Source organism: Lithobates pipiens, unplaced genomic scaffold (genome assembly GCF_037356315.1).
Source record: "Lithobates pipiens isolate NorthernLeopardFrog02 unplaced genomic scaffold, aLitPip1_a1.2 Scaffold_27, whole genome shotgun sequence".
NCBI classification, from domain to species: Eukaryota; Metazoa; Chordata; class Amphibia; order Anura; family Ranidae; genus Lithobates; species Lithobates pipiens.
The window spans coordinates 161,911,208-161,928,764 of NW_027507788.1; the positions used below are offsets into that span (position 1 = coordinate 161,911,208).

A 17,557-nucleotide genomic window follows, 5' to 3' on the forward strand; every position below is an offset into this window, starting at 1 on the left:
CGCTTGTCCCGTCTACCTGGAGCCATTTTCAAAATAAACAGACTTTTCTCCATGTGTGGGCAAGTCCGTTCATTTCAAAAGTCCGGCCTAGTCTGCCGGAAAAGTCCGGTCGTGTGTGGGCAGCAGGGCTGGACTGGGACAAAAATTTGGCCCTGGACTTCATCCATACCGGCCCACAGTATATAAACTATATGCAATTGCGCAAAAAAACCATAGGTAAAAACATTCCACTATAAGTAAAAAAGCACAGGTCACTGTACTATGGGTGAGCAGGGACTTGGGTATCTATGGTTTCACTGAAAGAACAAAAAAGTCCCTGCATTGGTGGTTTCACTGGAAGGACAAATGTCCTTCTGTCCGTGTTGTCACTGGAAGAAAAAAATTGTTCCTGCATTCATCATATGTGACACCAGTAAATTTAAGAAGGTGGAGTGGTAGAAAGCTGGAAATGGGGATGAAGATGACGGGAGTGGAGTATGGGAAGCTGACAGGGGGATGATGATGACAGGGGGATGAAGATGACGTGGGGCAGAGTAGTAAGAAGCTGACATGGGGATTAGATGACGGGGATGAAGATGACAGAGTGGAGTAGTAGCTGACAGGGGGGATGACGATGGCAGTGGGGATGAAGATGATGGGGCGGAGTGGTAGGAAGCTGACATGGGGGATGAAGCTGACATGGGGGATGAAGATGATGGGGGCGGAGTGGTAGAAAGCTGACATTGGGGATGAAGCTGACATGGGGGATAAAGATGATGGGGAGGAGTGGTAGGAAGCTGACAAGGGGGGTGAAGGTGACAGGGGGGATGAAGATGATGGGGACGGAGTGATAGGAAGCTGACAAGGGGGCTGAAGATGACAGGGGGGATGAAGATGATGGGGCGGAGTGGTAGGAAGCTGACATGGGGGATGAAGATGATGGGGGGCGGAGTGGTAGGAGGCTGACATGGGGATGAAGATGGCAGGGGGGATGAAGATGACATGAGGGGATGAAGATGACATGGGGGTGAAGATGACAGACAAAATCTGTGTAGAATAGCTATTAGGACATCTTTAAAGGTAGCCTGTTGGGGTTGAAATATGGGATCAGTCACCCACCCTATAATTTGGGCAGAACAGTTCCCTTCAAAAGTAAAGGATGTGTGCTTACTTCTCCAGAGCCCTGTGCTTTCCTCTTTCTCTCCTTTTTAAATGCTGCAGGCTCTTTCGGGCTCTTCAGAAATCACACACCGTGTGGGACAGTCCAAACAGCCAGGGACTGCGTGGGCTCCTCTGATCTGTCGTGGGTGGGACTGGACTGAGCCTGGAGGAGGGGATGACGTCATGTTGAGGCGCGCGGAGCGCCGTGCCTGTGCTCAGCACCTCATTGGCTGACATGGCACCTGTCCTGGGCACACAGTGCCAGCGAGGTTGCAGTGATTGGCGGGGTCTGGCGGGCGGCGGCAACTCACCACCAATCTGAATAGTGCATAAAGACAGCGCTGCCCGGACAGGCCGTGGAGCCTGCACACTGAACATTGAGGCTAAGCACATTATGCTTTGGCTCACCGCACACACAGTGAGTGACATTCCAGGCCGTCAGAGTCACTCCGCACTATTTCAGCAGAGCTGCGCCGATGTCTTATCATATAAGGTCCTCCATCCGATAGTGTCCGCTGCGTACTGCGCATGCGCAGTACACAGCAACACAGATTCTGAAAATTGCTGAGGATGAACGGCGCCTGCGCCATGAGTCCAAGTTCTATCCCCACTATCCAAGTGGACATAGAGTGGGTATATAAAAGAGCCGAGCGCAACGTGGCCGACCCCGAAGCGTGGCGAACAAAGCTCCCCCGGGAGGGACCCTCTAATATTAACAACCCTATGTCCGCTTGGATGGTGGGGCTACCACCTCCACTCACGGCGCAGGCGCCGTTCAGCTTCGGAGATTTTCCGAAGCTCCGACTGCTCTGTACTGCACGGACACTATATGTTGGCCGGACACTATATGGCAGAACACCGGCCCCCCAGCCTGGCAAACTGATCCGGGCTGGCCTGCACCCTCCCAGCTAGGCTAGGCAGCGGTGCTCCCTAGGTGACAGGCTGTCACTGGAGCCGGCCCACTGAGCCATCGGCCCACCGGAAAACTCCCGGTAGTCGCGATGGCCAGTCCATGCCTGGTGGGCAGTTCTGCTCGTTCAGAAAGTCCGGCGGACCTCCGGACTAAGTCTACCGGGCTAAGTCTGCCGTATAGTCCGATCGTGTGTACGCGGCATCGCAGTACGCACAGGATTTTTTTTTTTTTGTAGAATACACTATAGGATTGTAAAATATCTGGGACAGCTTTGGGTGCCCAAAGGGGAGTCCCTTTGGGCACTCAAAGCTTTCCCAGATATTTTACAATCCTATAGTGTATTCTACAAAATAAAATCCTGTGCGCTGCTAAAGTGTTCAGGTTTGGCTTGGAGAAAAGGTGGCAACCCTAATTTATGCAATTAACATTATAATTAGGCAAATACATTTGGATACAAATAATATTTAATTTATAGTTTGAGAACCTCTTTATGAGCTCTATGAAAGCAATTGGTACCATCTATAAAATACTGATATGGAAATGGGTGACCCTGTAATAGTTTTGCTATGGTGCCCCTTTGCCTATAGTTATGGCTGTGTGGTACATGTTTAACTTGTACTTATCCTTACTTTTGCACACATAAACAAACGCAGGTGACACTTATTGTTATTATTTCTACTTGCATAGCACCGTCAATTTACACACCGCTTTTACATATATATTGTACATTCACATCAGTACTTGCCCTCAAGGAGCTTACAATCTAAGGTCCCTAACTCACATTCATACATACTAGGGCCAGTTTAGACAGGATCCAATTAACCTACCAGCATGTTTTTGAAGTGTGGGAGTAAAGCGGAGTACCCAGAGCAAACCCACACAGGCACAGGGAGAACATGCAAACTCCAGGCAGGTAGTGTGGTTGGGGACTCAAACCCAGTGGTGGCTGGTGGCTTCCTTTTTTGGGGGGGGGGGGGGGTCAGTGAACAGACCGCCCCCCCCCCCCCGGTAACACAGCAGTGACAGAGTCGTTCTCAAGCCAGCAACCGCCCCAAATCCCCCCCCCCCCCCCCCCGTGGTCGGTCCTCTCTGGAGTGCAGGCAGTGGCTGCTCCAGTGTCCACTCCTCAAGCTTGTGTCTCTTCTTCCGCCAAAGCAGGATAGGATAGCCTGCCACTACGGCCAATCGGGAAACAGGTTTCATTCACAACCTGCCTCCTGATTGGTGGGGAGGAACTTTAGTGTGATAATTCATTCGCTATCGTCACACAACAGCTCAATGCTCTGCGCTCCAAGGCCACCCTTTTTTGAAGCCTATTAGAGCCTCTGGCTCTAATCAGGTGCTTCAAAAAAACATCCAACCCGCATTGAAATCCATGGTCCGGTGCTCTGATATGTAGATCAGGGGGCCAGACACATGGATAGGAGAGACAGCAACCGTGCTCCCACTATGGATGGGCCGCCACTGCTCAAACCAGCAATACTTTTGCTGCTAGGCGAAAGTGCTAACCACTACACTACTGTGCTGCCCACTTTTTAAAGCAGGGTTTCTCAACCAGGTTTCCTCCAGAGGTTGTTAGGGGTTACTTGTGCAATTTTCTGCCTCTCAGATACATTTCTACTAACACAATAGATCTTTTAGCTATCTGTAAGGGGTAATTCTTCTTATTGACCAAAAGTGCAAGGCCAGCCATAGACAGTTTGAATCTAGGCAGCAATAACCAGACAAGATTTGAACTGTGTAAGGGCAGGCTAAATGTACCAAGTTGATCAATCCATCATTTTACTTGTGATTATTGTTAGTGGCTGCTATAATCATTGTCTTCTCCCGGCGGGGGCAGCTTTCCCCACACCCGCTGGGAGAAGACAATGTCTCGGCAGGAGAGATTGCCCTATCTGTACTGTCTGTGTAGATGGGGGGAATCATGCAAATTTCTTTCCTGCAACCCGTGGTTGCAGGGAAGAAATTTGCACTGTCTATGCACTGAATTTGTACTGTCTATGGCAGGGGTCTCAAACTGGTGGCCCTCCAGCTGTTGCGAAACTACAAGTCCCATGAGGTATTGCAAGGCTGACAGTTACAGGCAGAGGCATGATAGGACTTGTTTTGCAACAGCCAGAAGGCCACCAGTTTGAGACACTCGGTCTATGGTCTGTATAAGTAGCATCCTTTCCACCTAACTCATCAGGAGTTGTAGATATAGTGATTTTTAACAGGGTTTCCGCGACTCCAGAAAGTTGTGTTGTGTTTAAAAAAAAAAAAAAAAAAAAGTTGAGAGTCTGCTTCAAAGGTTACTATTGTGGTCAACTGAAGTTTTGTAAACACTGCTTGGGAACCTTCAAGTTGTGAATTTATAGATTCCTGGCATATAATCAATCTTGTGTATATTGTTTTTCTATATTATAAGGTAGAAAAGCTAAAGTCATCCTTTCATTTTGACTATAAAAGACCAATTATACACTTTCAAACCAGCTGTTTCTTCAATTTAATAACTTAAATGGATAACTTACTAATATATATTTTTTTATAGACCTTTCAGCACTACCAACAGTTACAACTCACCAAGATGATTCAAAAGAAGAAACAAACGGAAACACTTCTGAAAGAAGCTCATCCAGCAGCCTGCTTGGGATAAACAGCCAAGTTACAAGCTCGCACACACTAGAGCCCACCAGCGATACCTCAGTGATAAGCTCTGGAACACAAGGATCCACTGGTTATACACCATTAAGAAGCTCCATGACACAGGAGTCCACCAACATTAGTTCAGTGAGAAATGACATAAATCAAGAGGCCACCAGAGACACATCAGTAGAAAGCTTCCTCACACAGGAGGCTGCCAGCAATGCATTAAAGTCAGCTAGCAACACATCAGTGAGAAGCTTCAACGTGCAAACCTCCACCAGCAACATATCTGTGAAAAGCTCAGTGAACCAAGAGACTATCAGTGAGGCTTCATTGAAAAGTTCCTACACAGAGGCATCTGCCAGCAATACCTCAGGGAGAGGTTCCCAGGAATTCCCCAACAATCAGTCAGTGAGAACTTCCATCCCGCAAGAGTTGTCAACGACAAGCTCTGTTACACAAAGGTCCATCTGTAACATATTCATGGAGAGCCCCATGACACAAGACTCCATTAGTGAAACTTGTTTGCCCAAGCCCAGCATGAACCTCTCATTGTGGAACTATGACACACTAATATCCGATACCAACATATTGGCTATAAACTGTAAGACAATGGATTCCAACACATCGAGGATCTGTGCTGAGAATGAATTGCAGGAATATGCAATTTCAAAAAAAGTTGACCGTGGATCTTTCAAGAAGGAGGAGACCTCTAATATAGATTATCATGGCTTGGAGAGTAATTTCTCTGCTAGTACCAACAACTCAACCAAGCAGAGCACTATATCCACTAGTTGTGGTGGTGCCCAAATGATCAGGGATACAGAAATTCTCCAAGGTGATATATACACAAGTTGTGGTGGGACTAATGCAGAAATAAAGGACCCTCTAGACCCCTGGAGAGATATACACACTAGCTGTAGGACAAAAGGAGACAATGAATTTCAAAGCTCACAGAGCAACATATATACTAGTTGTGCTGGGGCCAAGACCGAGAACAAGGACTCAGGAAGTAATCAATACACTTATAGTGGATTGCAAGCAGGCAAGAGGGATACTCTAAGCCAGCTAAGCAATATATACACTAGTTCTGTCAGGGTTAAAGATGTCCAGAAAGACAGATACACAATGTATGATGAGGCAGAAGCAAAGGAAGGAGACTGTAAAATTTTCCCAGAAGATTTATACGCCAGTTATGGTGGTATGCGGACAGGGAAAGGGGACTCTCCAAGCTATCCTTGTGATATATACACTAGCTGGGATGGGAAGCAAGCACAAATGAACGCTCAAAGTCTCCAAACTGATATGTACACGAGTTTTAAAGGGAATCGGAGAGAAAAAAAGACCTCTGATAGCTTCCAGAGTGATCTTTATACTAGTTATAGGGGGACACCAACAGAGTTAAAGAATGCTCAAATGCTTGAAGGAGAAATGACCATAGGTTGTGGGGGGCTCCAAGCATCAAACAAAATTTCCAGCTCAGATGGAAGGAAGATGGTGAAAAAGAACCACCAAGCACTCTGCAGTGACCTATACTTTAGTGGCACCACTGCTCAGACCATGGGCCAAAATATTTCAGTTCTTCAAAGCAATGTATGCACAGATTGTGCTGTCACCCAGGCAGAGGATAAGGATTCAGACAATTCCATTAGTAATTTATATGCCAGCTGTACTGGCACCAAGGCTTTTGGTAGTGACTCCTAGGTATACAGTAGCAGTATTTCCACGAACTGTAATAGTGCCCAGGCAGTGAAGCTTACCATACATACACATAGAGATGATAGCAGTAAATCAGCCAGCGAGACAGCAGATAAAACCTGATGTCTAACCATCGTGCCATATCTGACAATTGCAATCTAGAACAGGGTTTAATCCCTAATACTTGTAATGCCGCTCTAAGCAAAGAAGGGTCATCTGCTGGCACTCAGGAATGTGGTGCCAGCTGAAAATATCACCATCCAGTAGTGTATAGCACACTTGGAAAATCGCCGCTCAATCCAGTTTGTGAGGCTAACATGTGTGGGATGGAGTTTAGTAAGCCTAGGTGGGTGGGGCAAAACATGTTGAAGGGCATGGCTTGTGGACTGGTGCAAGGCTGAGGCCATGTCACACATGTTAACCTCACAGACTGGATTGGGAGAGCAGTGATTTTTCTAAGTAGGGTTTAATCCCCATGAACTGCATGTATCAGGTTATCTGATGCTAGAACACAAGATGTACAAGAAACAACACCTTAGATCAGCTCGTGTAGCAGACTAATATGTGATGCTTTTGCTACAGAATAAGGGGGATTTATTTAAACTGGAGCAGACAGCCATGCATAGTAACCAATCGGCTTCAAGGCTCAGCTTGTTCAGTTAAGCTTTGAAAAATTAAAGCTAGACAATGACTGGCTGCCATACACAACTGCTTCAGATTCTGCCTGCTCCAGCCTTGGTAAATTCCCCTGAATGAGTTTAGAACAATCCAAGGAGGAAGTATGGCCATAAGTCCTGGACATAGGCTTAAGTGGTTAAGCCTATGCCCAGAACCCAATGGTCAAACTTCCTTCTTGTACTGTTTGCTGTAAACTCATTCAGGGGAATTTACTTGTTTGGTCAAAACTTTTTTTTTTTTTTATCAACACAAGGGATACAGTCAATATGAAGTGTCACTTTTGCTGCTGGCCGCGGTTTTAGCTGAAATTCCAATTCCTCTGACCATTTTCTGTATGGTTGGAGCACCGGAACTGGCAGATAACAGGCATTTGCCTAGAGTGCCAGCTATACCCACCCTAGCTTCCATGAATGTACAGCAATCTATAAATGGAGGAAGTGGACCTTTCTTCCACCCATCCTCCATTCCTAGATAGATTTTCATTGATAGAAGCTATAGTACAATTCTTTGAATGGAGGAGGGAGGTGGAAAAAGCAGACATAGCCAGCACTTTTGCTAAGTGTGTATTAAGGATTATGGCCACATTGACTGTATGTACATGATGCAATAAATTGATGCGATTCTGATGTGATTTTTTATTGAAGAACAATCGCATCACAGTGGACACATGCAACGTTATGGAGCTACGCAGGACCCCTTCACTGGGCATTTGATTTGTTACATCCCTGACAAAGGAGTCCTGCGTGGCTCTGAAACATTGCACGATGTCCACTGTGATGTAAGCGTTCTTCAATAAAGTTTTCGGATGCCATTTGATGATCTGTGGTGTGTTGGCCGATATGTACATTTGATCTATGATGTCCTCAGTTCCAGCTGGTTGTTGCTTCAGCACCTGTTCCTCCTGAGCCCTATCCAGGAAAGTGTGCAATAGGAATATTGACAATATCTTATGTGATTTTGATATAGCTGTGAATTCCGTGCTGGAGGAGAAAGCCTGCTGGAATTGTATGCAGTCTGTGGACTTCAGAATCGCACCAAAACAGTACAGGACCCTTTCCCAAAGTTGGATCACAACTGTGCTGCACTTATCTGAACAGGCTCTATAGGTATATTATTTCCCTTGTCATGCAATTTAGTGTGATCTGATTCACATCTGAAACCATATCGGTGTGAACCAGGGCTCAGTGTTCATTTCGGAAAAAAAAAAAGTTTTTGACTAAATTTAGGCTTTAAAATGGATCACATGGGTGACATGCTCTCCTTGACTCTAGGGACATTAGAAGTCTATAGCGATAAACAGTGAAATGCACAGATTGCCTATGCAGGCAGAATAACTGTTTTTTCAGTTTAATAATGTTTATATGCTGCAGTCTCATTTACATTGATCATCCCACAGCCATCATTGATGTGCCCCTGCATAACAGTCAGCCTATTTCTTCAAGTTTGAAAACGGCTCCCCTTTACGTTGGAAAATGACAGTCACAAGGCAACAAGATATTTTTATACAGGGCCACTTTGTAGGACTTATACAGTAAATTATGAGTAGGTCTAGTGTAGCCAGGAACTTATCCAAAGAATGGCTCATCCCAAACTTCAAAGTCAACTTAGTTTGGCTGTCCTAAGGATATGGAATGGTGGTAATACAAGTAGTAGCTGCAGTCATTTTATCACCTGGGCTGGTTTGGCACATGCAAATAGAAAAACAATTTTTATTTTTTACACTACATTTTACATCTGCTGCTAGGAAAGGTCAATAAAGCTGAACTCCAACTCTTGCAGATGCAGTCACTGTTCAGGTATTTGGACAGATCTGGCTTCCGTGGTTGCTTGAATACAATATTTGGCAGCTGTTTGGTGAAGAAGGCAGAATCTATTCGAGTTCTCTCATTCAGCCTGTAGGTATGGCTAGCATTAATCTGGCTGAATAATTTGGAGCTTTAGAAATGAATAAAATAACTAGAAGCCTCAATGGCAAGATACGATTAAGGCTCCATTCACACCTATGCAGTTTGCATTTGAGCATTTCTCCAGTGCTTTTTGTGGGTTTTTATCGTGTTTTTGCTGCGATTTGCATTTTTCTTATGCTTTTAAAAAAAAAATTGGGCAAATTTGTTGTTGGGCAGATTAGAAAAAGCACTACATGCTTTTATGCAGCTTCTCTAATTAAGTCTATTGAACCAAAAAAATTGTTTTGCATTTGAAAAAGTCCCTAACCCTTTCCAAAAAATGCAGAGGCACAAAAATGCATTGATGTGAACGTGTTCCATAGGAACCCATGTTAAAAATAATGACCTGCGTTTTTGCAAAAAGGATGAAAAATGCATTTGTGTGAACCGAACCTAAAGGCCCATACACACGATATGAAAATCGGATGGAAAAATTTGTACGATCACCTGCGTGACAATTTTTGGATTGTTAGTATGGTGCTTTCGGCAGCTGATTTTGCTTTTTGGTCAGACAAAAGCTGGATGTGCAGACAAATAAAATTTTTGTCTGATTTTCATTTCATTAGTACAGTTTTCGAACAAAAAAAAAAATCGTAAGAGCAAGACTACACATGCTCAGAAACGAAAGAATACATACAAAACTATTCAACTCATTATGTCACTTCTGATGTTGTATTCTGTCATACAAAAATTTTAGTATTGTGAGTAACCTCTTCACTTTCAATATGAGACTAGCATGCCACAAGAAATGGACGTTCAGTCGTTTGAAAATCGAAGCGTGTACGAGGCTTTAGTTCCCGCAGAAACTGCACAGCTGCTATACCCCATATTGTTAGTTGATTTACTAAATGACTAGAACATTTACTTAGTCCAATAAGCCTGTTTTCCTCTAAAGAGACCCTGTTGCCAACTTAAAATAATCGTGTGATGTAAAATTTAACAAGTGGTGGCACCAAAGTAATTACTAGAATCCAGAAAAAGCTGCCCCTTTTTCAAGTGAACTAGTCACCCATATACATGTGAAATAAAATAAACATAAAAGGACAGTGGTAATTCATCACATCATAAATCGTTATATAGTAAAAAGTCAAAGAAAAGGAAAAACGTCCATATAACCAAGGAAAAGTGTTCAATAATGTGAGATAAGTAATCTTTAAGGCTGGATTCACACCTATGCATTTTTTGTGCTTTTTGCATTTTGCATATTTGCACAACAGAATGTGTTCCATAGGAAACCATGTTAAGTGGACTGTAGTGCAAATCTGCAAAATGCAAAAAGCACTAAAACTGCATAGGTGTGAATCCAGCCTTAAGCCTCATACACACGATCGGACTTTGTACAAACTTTCCCGTGGACTTTTTGTACAAAGGGCGTTGGCCGTAAGTTTGTATTGCATACGCACATCTGACTTTTTAGGCAACAAACGTACTGACGACCCTTCAAAAGACACTCCAGCGCCACCTTTGGTCAACTTCTGTATTGTTGTCTGATCTTTTGCATTGGTTCTGAGCATGCGTGTTTGTACTTTGTACAAAAGTCCGATGGTTTTGTGTACACACGATCGGACTTTGCTCCATCGGACTTATGTTGTCAAAAAGTTTGTTCATTTGCACAGCCAACAAAAGTCCGATGAGAACCGAAAAAGTTTGTCCGATGGAGCGTACAAACGGTCGGATGTTTCTCCAAAACAGCTAATTTGCATGTTTGTTGTCAAAAAGTCCGATCGTGTGTACGGGCCTTAAGACTTGATTCACACTTAAGGCCCATACACACGATCAGACTTTTTGACAACAAACATGCAAATTAGCTGTTTTGGAGCAACATCCGACCGTGTGTACGCTCCATCAGACAAACTTTTTTGGTTTTCATCAGACTTTTGTTGGCTGTGCGAACGGCGGACAAACTTTCTGCCAACAAAAGTCCGATGGAGCAAAGTCTGATCGTGTGTACAGAAAACCATAGGACTTTTGTACAAAGTACAAACAGGCATGCTCAGAACCAATGCAAAAGATCAGACAACAATACAGAAGTTGACCAAAGGTGGCGGTTAAGAGCAGAAAAACCACGTGATTTGGTGAAAGTTGGCTGAAAAAGTCCTGCTGTGTGTATGCAACACAAGTTCAGGGCCGACGCCCTTTGTACAAAAATCCAAGGGAAAGTTTGTACAAAGTCCTATCGTGTGTATGAGGCTTTATGCATTTTTAGTGCTTTTTGCATTTTGCAGATTTGTACCACAGTCCATTTAACATGGTTCCCTATGGAACGGGTTCTGTGGAGCAAATCTGCCAAATGCAAAAAGCACTGAAAATGCATAGGTGTGAATCAAGCCTAAAGCCTCATACACACGATAGGACTTTGTACAAACTTTCCCTTGGATTTTTGTACAAAGGGCGTCGGCCCTGAACTTGTATTGCATACACACAGCAGGACTTTTTCAGCCAACTTTCACCAAATCATGTGGTTTTTCTGCTCTTTACCGCCACCTTTGGTCAACTTCTGTATTGTTGTCTGATCTTTTGCATTGGTTCTGAGCATGCCTGTTTGTACTTTGTACAAAAGTCCTATGGTTTTCTGTACACACGATCAGACTTTGCTCCATCGGACTTTTGTTGCCAGAAAGTTTGTCCGTTCGCACAGCCAACAAAAGTCAGATGAAAACCGAAAAAGTTTGTCCGATGGAGCGTACACACTGTCGGATGTTGCTCCAAAACAGCTAATTTGCATGTTTGTTGTCAAAAAGTCTGATCGTGTGTATGGGCCTTTAGTGTCCGTGCTCCACCAACACTCGGTATATACAGTTTTTTTGAGCGTTTGTCTGCATAAGAACTGAAAAACCCAGCAGCTGATTCCAATTAAGATATGGATCACCTCTCTTTGGTGTCACCCATACGTCTATGAATATTGAATCCCATGCAATTTTCCATCTAGCTATTTGGTGAGTTTTTCCTCTCACACCAGTGTTGGTGGAGCACGGACACTTAAAGATTACTTATCTCACATTATTGAACACTTTTCCTTGGATATATGGACTTTTTTTCCTTTTCTTTGACTTTTTACTATATAATGATTTATGATGTGATGAATTAGCGCCGTCCTTTTATGTTTATTTTGTTTCACAACTTAAAATAATTGCAGGTAAAAATACTGAAAAAATTGGGCTATTTAAATGATTACTTGCAAACATTTTTTATTTTCCATAAATAATGTTTATTTACTTGCAATGTGCTTTGGAACTTGTTAGGGAATTAACTTTCCTTTAGTAGGTAAATGTTCTAACACAGCCCACTCCCTCCTACACAGTAGCCCTATCCTGTCCTAGGAGTATCTAATTACTGTCTGTGCTGGGCCAGCTCCTCTGTTCCACCTCTCACCTTCCTACATAAACTTTTATGTAGCTGCCGAGGAAAGAGTGAAGGGAAATACTATGACGTGTCACTCAAGTGACAGGTCTGAGTCTGCTGGGGCTGCAGACATCACATCCAAGGTGGTGGCACACAGTAACAGTCTCTGGCTTTTTACAGGTAAATAACATGAACAAAATACAGCAACTAAAAACTGAATCCTTGCACAGCTGTCAAATTGGCAGCCCTCCAGCTGTTGAAAGCTGGCCCCATGAGGCATGTCAAGGCTGACAGTTACAAGCATGACTCCAACAGGTTGAGACATAATGGGACTTGTAGTAATGCAACAGCTGGAGGGCCACCAGTTTGACACCTAACATTCTGGCTGTTAAAAAAAAAAAAATCCTTGCATCTGTGTCTGCAATGCAGGGGTTCATTGCTTGTTTTGGTCTAGGGCAGTGGTTTCAAAACTGCATCCTGGGGGCCAGATGTGGCCCTTTGCTTGCCTTTATCAGGCCCTTGGGACACTATTCCTCCCACTGATATAAGGCATAATTCCTATCACTGACCCCAACAATAGGGTATGATTCCTACCAGTGACCCCAACAATGGGCACTATTATTCCTACTGACATCAATGACGGGGCTCTATTCCTCCCACTGACACCAACTGCAGGGCCCTATTTTTTTCACTTATGATAGGGCACTATTCCTCCCGAAGACACCAATGATGGGGCACTATTTCTTCCCCTAATACCAACAATGGGGCAATATTCCTCCCACTAATACTAATGATGGGGCATTCTTTACTCCCATTGATACCAGAGCATTTTACACTCCCACTGTTCCTAGTTTGGCCTCCTCAGAGTGTGAAGGACAGTAAACTGGCTCTTTGTTCAGAAAGTTTGGAGACACCTAGTCTAGGGGTTCTGACATCAAGACCAAAGCAGGGTTCATAGCCCTGCACTGGATGTGAGAACAACAGGGGACAGTCTACAGCAGGAGTGTGGGAAAACACAGAGGATCAGATAAGTAAAACTGCTTCTCCTCTCCCCCCAGACAAAACAAGCTATTAACCCTTGCAGATCATTTTACAGTTTCCCAGAATTCAGCTTTAAAGCCCAACTCCAGGGTATTGGCAAAGCGAATTGTCTGGTGACAGAGTTTCTTTAAATTTGCAATCATGTTGGAGTAATTACCTCTTGAGTACAGGTGGATAATGGAAGTGAATATGGCTTCATTTAGATAAATAATTGTTTAACTGCTTTAGTAAATCAAACTCCTATATTGTGCAAGATTCAAAAGAGGTCAAATTCAAAAGAGACTGAGATCAAAGTTTACACGCTGATTTGCATATATAACTGAGATCACATTTGTGATACATCTGGTGCAGCTTTACAAATATTTTCATGAGTTCAACAGAAACCGGTAATAAAAACTGCCTAAAGACACTATAATACTGACAGTCTATACATTATAACGCACAATACTATTATATTAACCTGAAATTTTGTCTTACAGTTGGCCTAGCATCAGATATTTTTCTATATTGCAAGTAATGTGTCTGTGTAACACTTGAAGGTATTTAATACCTCCCACAGAGCTCATAGTACTCCCCCTTCATCTGCTTCTCTATTTCCAGAAAGACAATGCCATCTTACTTCAGGTATCATCCAGGGTCAACATCTACTTCCTAGATTGTGATGCCGGCTTACAGATGACTCAATGATGTAAATCCTGGTGCCCGTGGAGTTCTTGTATACAAATGTCTGACACAGATCAGCCTCTGCTGCAGCCTTTCACCTTGTGACTTGCTACATAGTTACAATGTACAGTCTGATCACTGGGGGAGAGGAGAATGAGGAAATGCTTCCTCCCGCCTGCAGCAAACTGATGAAATGATCTCAGTTTAGGCAAAGTAACTGGACTGGAGTTTAAAGTGTTACTAAACCCACAACAGTAAAATCAGTCTGTATATGCAGTAAAGCATGCTTGTTATACTCACTGTGGAACCTAACTGGTTAATCCTCTGCATTGTGTAAAAAGGCTGTTTAATCCTTTATGCACAGATCCTCACCTTCTTGCATTGCCCCCAAAACAGTTCCGGATAAGACAGAGTAAATGGAGTCAGGCTGCACATGTTCAGTTTGGTGTGTATTGCTAGAGAGATTTTTTTCTTGGGAGGGTGCATGTGATCAGCATAGGGCCAATCAGCACTGTCCAGACAGAGGGTCAGGGGTCCTGCATTCTGATAGGACAGGCAGTGCAGTATGAAAACTCTTCCAAACAAGCTTTCGAAGTCAGACTGCTATATACTGCTGTTGAGAAAAGGTATTGAGCAGTTTATATTTACTAAAATAATTACATTTCTATGTTCTGTGTACTGTGGGAGATCGGATATAGTTAATGCAGGGTCCTGGGTTTAGTAACACTTTAAGGATGGCTTGCTAATGATAAAAGGTGGCACTTTTTTTAATGAAAAATGCTACCGTTATACACTGATATATTGTGAAATCTTAACGCACATAATTTTATTGCAATTTTCATTGCCATTCATTTGGATTGGCACCCTAATCCACAAGCCCAGTAGTGGGCAACACACCCACGCTTCAGTCCACCATGATACACATGCCATGTGTTTAAAAAAGGGATTATGTAAATTTTTTGGGTGTGTCTGCAGCCCGTTTCAAATTATTGAGCGCCACAAATTGAAAAGGCTGTTTTAAAAAAGATTGTAATATTCAAAGCAAACTCATCCATCCATATCGCCATGCTTTGTTGAGAAATCTGTTTAAAAAATATCCTCCTAGCATTTCTAGCTGCAGGTACCTTGATTAAGGGCAGACAATTCACATAGCATTTACTTTCTGAAATCCATCTGCCCTTAGATCAGGCATGTGGGTAGGAGGTTGTGCTTAGCTGAGAAAGCCCCGCATCCCCTCCTCCAGATAAAAGAACAGTCCATGAAGACTCCTGGGATGTATGACATCATTTTGGCCTAGGTCAGAAACAACTGAAGAAATAAAAAAAAAAAAAAGTTTAAAGCAGGTAAATAAAATATACCTTCCTATTTATTTACTAATACTAGCAGCATGAGGATTAAAAATAGTCAGTGTTGATTAAGTTTAGTTCTGTTTTAACGCAACATAATGCACTGCAATGGCCCATCAGGCTCTAAAGGAGGCCTGAACGTCACTAAGTGCCGGTGTTCTGCCTAATACAGTCCGCCCATCAAATGCTGTCCGCTCCGTACTGCGCATGCGCAGTACGGAGCAGACGAAGCTTCGGAAAAACCCCCGAAGTTGAACGGCGCCTGCGCCGTGAGTGGAGGTGGTAGCCCCACCATCCAAGCGGACATAGGGTAGTGAATTTTAGAGGGCCCCTCGCGGGCGAGCTTCGCTCGCCACGCTTCGGGCTCGGCCTCGCTCCGCTCGGCTCTTTTTTATTCTAACTCTATGTCCACTTGGATAGTGGGGATAGAACCTGGACTCACGGCGCAGGCGCCGTTCGTCCTCGGCAATTTTCGGAATCTGTGTTCCTGTGTACTGCGCATGCGCAGTACGCAGGGGACAGCATCTGATGGAGGACACTATTTTACAAGACACCGGTTCACACCAGCACGCTCTGCGAGATTGCTTGTGATTAACACCACACTGCAAATCACATGCAATGTGATTTCAGCCATACAGATAGTATGGCTGATATTGCATCGCATTCGGACCCTTTTTTTGGTCCGAACCAGAATCGGATCACATGGGTATGCACACCCATGTGATCCGATTCATATCCGAACTGTCAATTCGCGATATGCAAGCTGAAATGGGGGTGTCATTAACAATGCATTGACACCTCCAGCAGTTCACATATGGTAGTGTGAACTAATGTGTGATTCGGGAACCCGCAGTGGATTCGCAGGGATCCCGCATCACACAAGTGTGAACCGCACCCAAAAAGTTCTTTGTTGAAATGTGCTATATTGATTTATTGAAACACTGACATGTCTAAATGTCTGGAAAATCGCCCAGGCTGGGTACTGTTTATTTTATAAATGTTCTCTGTAATCCGATCTTTCATCAGACACTACAAATGTGTAAAGATTCCTGCCTTAGATTAGAACAAAAGCATACAAAGTACTCAGGAGGACCAACAAATGTTATTCACAGTTCTCTTACAGTATTATGTTTATTTATGTTTGAAAATAAATATTTTTAAGTTTTAGATGTTGTTTATTGTCTGTGTTCAGATGTGACATTAAAGTGGAGGGCCACCCTGAAAAACAAAAGTACATTAAAAATTTGCAAAAAATCTGAAAAAAAAAAAAATTGAAACATTTTTTTTCTAAACTTACCAGAAATGCCTGTTGCTAGGCATAGTGTCCTAATCTGCCTCTTCCTCCTTCGCGGTGATGTTCTGTCTTCTCTCCTCCGTGCGGCGTCTTCTGGGTAATGGGTCGCGCTGTGTTCTGGGAACTGTGTGTCCCAGAACACAGCGAGCCCCATTCACAAAACAATGCGTGACTCGTGCATACGCAGTAGGAAACGGGCAGTGAAGCCGCAAGGCTCCACTGCCTGTTTCCCTTAGTTGAAATGGCGGCGCTGAGAGCCGAGGGATGGGTCAGCCTCGGGCGGCAGACATCGCGGGCACCCTGGACAGGTAAGTCTGCTTATTAAAAGTCAGTAGCTACAGTGTTTGCAGCTGCTGACTTTAAAAAATTTTTTTTTTAAAGCTGGCCCTCCTCTTTAATCGGGCAAAGACAACGAGTTACAGAGGTGTGTAAACAGCCTGAAAACTGAAACTGGCCGGCTAGTGGTTAATAAAAAGGAAAGTAAATGAACAATAAGAGATATCCAAATCAATATTTGGTGTGACCACTCTTTGCTTTCAAAACAGCATACATTTTCTAGGTAGGTTGTTCCAAACATCTTGGAGAACTAACCACATATCTTCTGTGGATGTAGGCTGCCTCAAATCCTTATGTCTCTTCATGTAATCCCAGACACACTCCATGATGTTGAGATGAGGGCTCTTTAGGGGCCAAACCATCACTTCCTGGGCTCCTTGTTCTTCTTGACACTGAATAAGGTTCTTACTGACACTGGCTGTATGTTTGGGGATATTGTCCTGCTGCAGAATAAATGTGGGGCCAATTACACACCTCTGTGATTGTATGGCATTATGGATAAGTATTTCTCGAGATTGAGGACACCATTTATTCT

At 43.6% G+C, this 17,557-nt stretch overlaps 1 protein-coding gene across 1 annotated transcript in view; it reads left to right on the forward strand.

Annotated features, from left to right (window-relative positions):
* TIRAP (TIR domain containing adaptor protein) overlaps positions 1-16,559 on the forward strand; it is a 51,874-nt gene extending 35,315 nt beyond the window's left edge. The window contains exon 3 of the mRNA XM_077457817.1: positions 4,584-16,559. Coding sequence (XP_077313943.1) covers positions 4,584-6,382 — 1,799 coding nt within the window. The 3' untranslated portion in view covers positions 6,383-16,559. The remainder of the gene's footprint in view (positions 1-4,583) is intronic.
* Positions 16,560-17,557: the final 998 nt, after the last annotated feature.